The sequence below is a fragment of the Apaloderma vittatum genome, unplaced genomic scaffold (genome assembly GCF_000703405.1).
Source record: "Apaloderma vittatum isolate BGI_N311 unplaced genomic scaffold, ASM70340v1 scaffold17933, whole genome shotgun sequence".
Lineage (NCBI taxonomy): Eukaryota > Metazoa > Chordata > Aves > Trogoniformes > Trogonidae > Apaloderma > Apaloderma vittatum.
The window spans coordinates 1-6963 of record NW_009708850.1 but is presented as its reverse complement, the minus strand read 5'-3'; the positions used below and the strand labels follow the sequence as shown (position 1 = coordinate 6963).

At 50.5% G+C, this 6963-nt stretch overlaps 1 protein-coding gene across 1 annotated transcript in view; it reads right to left on the bottom strand.

Moving 5' to 3' along the window:
• LOC104271891 (cytochrome b5 type B) overlaps window positions 1-6183 on the bottom strand; it is a 9656-nt gene extending 3473 nt beyond the window's left edge. The window contains exons 1-2 of the mRNA XM_009866714.1: window positions 6115-6183; window positions 307-435 (exon numbers count right to left, since the gene is read on the bottom strand). Coding sequence (XP_009865016.1) covers window positions 307-435; window positions 6115-6183 — 198 coding nt within the window. The remainder of the gene's footprint in view (window positions 1-306; window positions 436-6114) is intronic.
• Window positions 6184-6963: the final 780 nt, after the last annotated feature.

Sequence of the window (6963 nt, the reverse complement as noted above, 5' to 3'; positions counted from 1 at the left end):
CCGGATCCCTGGCCCAGGCTGCCCAGAGAGGGTGCGGAGTCTCCTTGGGACCTACTCCCTTCATCATCCTCGTAGCTCTCCAACGGAGAGCTACGAGGATGATGAAGGCACTTGAACCAGAGAGGGTGTGGAGTCTCCTGCTCTGGAGACTTTCAAACCCCCTGGACGTGTTCCTGTGGGGCTGCCCTGGGTGACCCTGCTCTGGCAGGGGGTGACACTGGGTGATCTCTAGAGGTCCCTTCCAACCCCCCCCATCCTGTGACTGTGTGTATTTCAAAGGGGCTGTCACAGCCTGCAAGGCCTTACCGGGTGGACCTCTCCGATGTAGTACTGCTTGAGCATCTCCCAGGCGTCGTTGGAATGCCCAACGTCTTCAAAGCTCTCTGTGGCATCTCGACCGGCTTGTTCGAGCAAAACCTCTTCTCCACCTGGGTGCTGGAAGAGAAGACCTAAGGTGAGAAAAGGGCTAGATGCAACAAAAAAAAAAAGTTACCGAGAGCATCAGCAGCCTTCCTTCCGACCTCTTCCGTTTGTCACAGCTGCCTCAAACCAACACCATGGACAAAACCTTCCAAAGATCCAATTGTCCAACCTCTCCTTCAGGAATTCAGAGAGAACAACGGGTTCTGCACTGCCTGGGAAATACTTTGTGTGATAAAAGCCCTCCCAAAGAGGCAAATCCCCAACAGGGAACCACAGTTTTGTCTCCCACAGCCAAGCTATCCCTCCTGGGATTCCAAAACGGATTTGGGCAAGAAACTTAAGACAAAAGGAAGGATATCCTCGTGTAGCTTTTCTCAGGCTTCTCTGCATCAATCTGACTCCATGGCAGAGAAGCTTCTGCACGATTCTCTCAAGAACTTCCTTGAGGCGACTCGACTGCTAGCAGCACGAACTGCCAGAAAACCCTCAGGCAATTCTGTTTTCCTTGAGGGGTTGGGCTCTTCCCTGGCGCTCTCGGTGCCATAATTCCAGCAACAGAGCAGCAATGGAAAGCACTAAGCACAGAACCAGCAAAGTACAATCTCTTTACAGCACGAGCGCGAACAAATAGTTCAGATTAAACTGTCGGCTAATCCAGTCAAACCAGTAAAGCGGTTAGGCTCCCCAGCACGCACGGGGACTAACCCACTTTTCCAGAGCAGCGGGCGACAAGAGCTTAACGTGTGAGTTGAGAAAATGAGACTCGTTCGCCGCTGCCTGAAATACCTCCAACGGCCACAGGTCTGGAACCGGAGGAGAGACTCAATTCCAGATCAAAGTCCTGCCACACCTGTTTTTCTCTGCACTATCTTTTTCCCTCCCATGGACACGGAGAAGTTGTCGTTGCCCCTCTTCCTTCAGCTTGTCTGGTTTTCCTGCCAAAAGTTGAAATATGCCCGCTTGGTTCTCACACCTCACGTCAAACACAAAACCCGCTCGGCTGTTGGCTCCAGTGAGTTCCTGCAGCCAATTCCGCAACCCTTGTGTCGAAGCTCTTTATTTGAATAAATTCCTTTATTGTCCAGGTACGTAACAAAATCAACATGGAGCTTTTTCTCAGCAGCTGTGAAGGGCAAAGTCTGCGGCCTGGTTAGCAGTCAGGTTTTACATTGTCTGAGCCATAAAACCAAGCGAGCCGAGGGCTCAGCTCCCGGCTGTGGGTCTTGCTGCCATTTCTCCCGCCCCAAACCCTCAGGCTCACTTGATCCCAGAGGGAGCCAGACCAGGGATTACCCCAGAAAGAAACCCATGCAACAAAAAAAAACAAACAAAAAAACCCCAACCCCCCCCAAAAAACAAAAAAAAAAAGGAAAGGGAAGTATTATCTCCCAGGGGAGCCAGGAATTGGCTCTCTACCGAGTTTGATGCGTGACTCTGGTTATCCAAGGGGAACAGGGGCTGCAGTAAGACCCTCCCTTAGATCGTTTCTGGCTTCCTTCAATCATTTCTGGGCCCCTTCGATCAACCTGGCTGCAGCAGTAGGACCCTCTGTATCATCCGTGCACATTACTCTGAGCAACCACCCAACACTCAGCTATTTTATAACCAGGCTTGCAAGGATCCACAGAGAGCAGGGGATGAAGAGCTGGCTGGCATTTACTTTAAGGCTTCTAGAAACACTCCTTGGGGACGTCTCGCCAGAAATCTCATTTCAGGTGGAAAAATATCAGGACTGAATTTTAAGGAGGAGACCTTGCCTTCCTAATCACCCACCGTAAAAGCGCAGACAAAAACCTGCAGTAAAAGGGAGGCTGCAGTGGATCTTGTTTACGCGAAGCCTGGAGGCCACCAAAAGCCAACCATGACCGCGGCCAGACAACTCTTACCTTGTCATACCCCAGCAAACCCAAAACCAGACTGTTTGTACAGGAAGTCATTTGCTCTGCCACACAGCTCTGCAGGAAAACATGAAAACTGAAAGTGCTACAAACTGTTGGGAAAGAAAAAAAAAAAAAAAAAGGACTTGCAGAGGAAACAATGGCTGAAAAATGTCTGTTTTGGAAGTTTCAACAGCAATAGAACTGGAACTTCCCTGTCTCTGGAGCCTTCAGCACACGCAATAAATAAAAGTACACGTTGACGGCACCGTTACTCACTCTGGAGGGTTATGACCAACACCACCGAGCAGAGAAAACAGTTTCCCAGGGAGAAGCTTGTCGTTTAGCAGCAGAAACACAACAGCCATCCCCAGCATAAGGTGTCCTCCAAGCGCCCGGCTCCGGCACTGGAAGAGGGAGGGAGGGAGGCTGGCTCGAGCTGCAGTCCAGAGACGCAGGGTGGGAGAAAATCCCCTCACCCCACAGCGCTCTCGGCTGCAGCGGCTGCTCTCGAAAGCAGCACTTGGGTGTGAGCTTCGAATCACGTTCGCCAGACCGGGTCCCAAGAAGAACAGCAGAGACAGGGAGTTGTAGATATTCGCTCCACGCTCACTTTAAACATCACCGACGCTGCAAAGAAAGTTTGCCCTTGACGACTCAGCTCATACAGCCCATCCTCTCGACGTTGCACTTCATGACGAGACCTCAGAAGCTGCGCTAGCTGAAGCCTTTAGAAAGGGCCACAGAGGGAGCAAAAAGCAAGTCAGACCCAAAGCAGAGGCTTTAGAGAGAGCAACACAGAACTCCCTGCACACGGCGAGAGCCTGGAGCTGCCTCTGTGTGCACCCAGGTGGCAGCTGCCACGACAGCCCCGCTGCGAGCGACAAACGAGCTCAGAACCAACGCTGAGCTCGGAGCTTGCCAGATCGGGTAAGACCCGAGATCGTCACGTTGAGGAGGGATGGAAATCTTTCGATCCTATCCCCTGGTATTAGAGAAATGAGCCAGTAACGTATCACTGCACGATGATAAGGTGCCCGTAGCGTATGGGCCAGGAAATGAGGCTGAGCAGCCGCCTCGGCAAGCAGCATTCAGCAACCACGCATCCCTCAAAGCTTGTTTGGAGACACGGGGCAGGATTCCCCGAAAAGCTGGAACAAGTCAGCATGAGGAAAATCAGATCTCCGACACCCCTCGTCCTTCTCCTTTGCAGAGTTCTGGTTTCAGATACACCGGAGGAATTAAGTGCAGGGGATTCAATACCGGGGTCTTACTGCTGGTGCAACAAAGAGGTAACAATCTACAAATTTACTGCCTCTTGGTGTGAGCAACTATCCAGTACTTCCCTCCTCGCTACTTTCCTCTCTATGACAATGCTCTTAACCACCAGCTCTTCCAAGCCCAGACCCAACCGCAGCTTTTTTGTGGCAAAAGCACAACTTGTGGCAGAACTGTGCGATTCTAAAGAGAAGCCAACAGCGGTACAATATCTCCTTCTTTTGGAACAGGGTTTGAAGAACGTTATCCCTCAAACCAACCGACCACTTTGGGTTGGAGCTGTCCCAACGCAGGCTCATCCCGCTTGGAAACCAGTTCCAACAGATTTCCAGTCACGCTTATGATGGGTATCGGGAGCAGCAGCACGTGCCAAGGCACAAAGCTGTGGTGGCTGCTGTGTCTTGTGGACTCAGATAAGAGACAAAAGGGCAGAACCCAAGAAATACGTGGCTCCAAACTCTTCCAGCCACGTGTGAAAATGGAGATAAACCACGGCCTTCTATCATAAGAACACTTGAGAAAATAAGTCAAACTCGGCCCAATTTTGCTACGTGATAAATGTCTTAATTGCTAATCCGATTACGCAGTAAATAACAAAATAAATTGGAAGTCTGAACTGATCTGGGCTTCAAACAACACCCAGATTTCGAGTCGGCTTGCTAATGGCTGCCCTGCTGTACCTAGTCTGCAGGAACTGCAAAGGAAAATTTGAGAATCTTTCCAGCAGTGAGGCTTCTTCGAGATTACACAATCACTCCGAGGTAACGCTCCGGTGGGATTCAGCAATCCTGTTCAAATAACCTGTGACCAAAGGCCAGAAAAGGCGACAATCAGATGCTGCTTCAGTGACTACACAGGACTAAGGGGAGGTATTACCCACTGGGGCCCCGGTAGCTGCATCACAGCAACTCAAAAGCTCCAAAGCAGAAGGGTTTATCAGACAACTGTAACTTTTAAACAAGACAAAACTCTTCTGGTTCCAATCAGCTACAGGTTGTTCCTCTCCCACTCGACCGATCACAGCGGGGTAACCAATATAAAACGTATTTTTGACAATAAATTAGGCCCCGATCTATGTTTCCACGTCTACATCAGCAAGGGGCGTATACGGCAGTGTCACTGTCAGCCACGTTGGCACACTCAGAACACCAGCCTTATTCTTCTTCCTTTCCCTAGTCCATGCATATCTTTTTGATGTCAGAAAAGCACAAATGGGATAAAGGGCTTGGAAAGGGCAATGTGAAATATCATCATCTCGTGGCAACATTCCGGAGGCAAGTGTAAAACAAGGCGTGTGCTCCCTGCAAGCACTCCCCCAACCTCCAGCGCGTTTTGGCTCCTCCTAAACTCACAGCGTTTCATTACTTAGAAACTGCTTTTCCACATTTTTGCCCGTTCTTCCCCTGAACCTACTTAACATTCTTGTGTCCACAACAACCTTTGGCAAGGAGTTCCGCTCGTCTGCTCCCCGTTGCGTGAAGAAATGCCATTTGTTTTGAGCCTGGCTCCCTCGGTTCCTGCACCAGACTTTTAGAAGCAGGCAGACACGAAAGGCTTCAGAAGGTAGCGGAGTGACAAAGGTTCTTCGAAATACACCCACCACCCTGCCCGTTCCACCTGATTTGCTGGGCCCACCGCTTTGTTCTCTCTCAGGAATTTGTCTGACAGATGCCAGGTTTGGTCTGGAGTCGCAGAAGCCAAACATCAGAGGAGGCACAGGCGCAGATGGTTGTTGGCTCCTCAAAAATCATCGTTTTTTTGCTGGTCCTGTGAAATGACCCTGGAACCTTAGTTCTGCTCGCAGCTCCACCACTTCAGAGCTTCATGAACACACTCAGTACAACTGTCTTCTCCTTCCCACCCCAACGATAATCTCTCCAGTGCGCAGTTCGCACCCTCTGGTAGGCACACGTGGCTTAAACGTGCAACCGGTCCCTCACCTCAGCGGGACCTGCGAGCTCTCCCGTAAAACAAACAGCCGGTACCTCTTTGTGCACCATCCCACTGTCCCACGGACTTTTCTTTCCAGTGTAACGGGCACCCAGAGTCTCTCTCTGGTATCCAAAGACCCAAGAAGAGGGGCTGCTCAGCAGCAGCATTTCAGATCCTGGGCCTGACACGAGCTGGAAATGGCACTGGAGTACTGACGATGGACGCTGGGGAGCAAAGGAGGGAGCAGCCAGGATCCATTTGAAATCAAAGAACACAAGACTGTTTGTCGTGAAAGCTATAAAGAGCACAGAACTCGCTGAGGCAAAGGCCAGCTCAAGTCACCGCAGTAAAAGACACTCGCTAATCTGTTCACTGAAATACTTTAGAGGCTCTCTTAAAATAAATGTTGAGGGGAAGACTCAAAGTGCAAGAAGATTCTGAATGAAGCATTATGGTGCAGGAGTCAATGAACAAAATAGATGGTGTCCAACTTTATAAATAAATACAGAAAGCCAATACCTCCTGTAGTAGCTGCCAGGCCCCTGTGAGAGGGCTACTGGGTTATCATTCTCTCCTCCTAACCTGATAAGCCTCCACACCTCACCGAGATAGCTTTGTCATTAAACGTTACGAGTATGTAGCAGCCGTACACAATCGTACAGGCATTAATCATACCGGCCTGGAGGAGAATCAGTGTGTAATTTAGACAAGCAAAACCAACAGGCAGCAACACGTGCATTTTCAATGAAGAGCTCATGTGTTATTTTAAGCTGGGAATAAAAGCCCTTTGAAATTTTGTGACTATTTCTTCCCATTCTGTTTTCTGCCCCGAGCGCTAAGGACGCTGCTCTCAACCTTCTCAAAAGGAGAAGTCAAAAGCGTTGAGTCCAGAAGCAATTTTTTGTCCCTATATCCAAGAAAATTGGGGATTAGGCAGCAGAGACTGCATCGCTTCCAATCATTTGTTCATGGTCCCCTCTGGGAAGCCAGCAGCACGGCAGACGCTCACCTAATCGGTCACGTTACTTTCTCCTTTAAGTTCTGGGGTGTCCCTGGCGATGTCAAATTTAAACAACTGATCTAGCCTGATACCCTTTACCCTACAAGACCTGAAGTGAAGTAACGTGGCTCAGAGAGAGCTGCACCTCCCACGTAAGACATGCCTGAACCGATTTCCTAAGAAAACCTAATTTGAGTTGAACAAGCAGAAGCACAACCCCTGCGTCCGCTGGCCTTTGCCAACACGACCTGCTGTCGCTCCCCTGTTTCCCGCAGGTGTCTTCGAGCCGGGGCCGGAGCTGACAGGAGCGCATGAACCGCACAGGCGGCCAACAGACCGGGGGGTCTCCTGGGGTCCCTCCTCAGGGCTTCTGGACAACCCCCCCACCACACACACACACACACACTTGGGGCAGCGCTGGGCCGCCACAGCCTGAGGCCAGAGAGCTGCCTC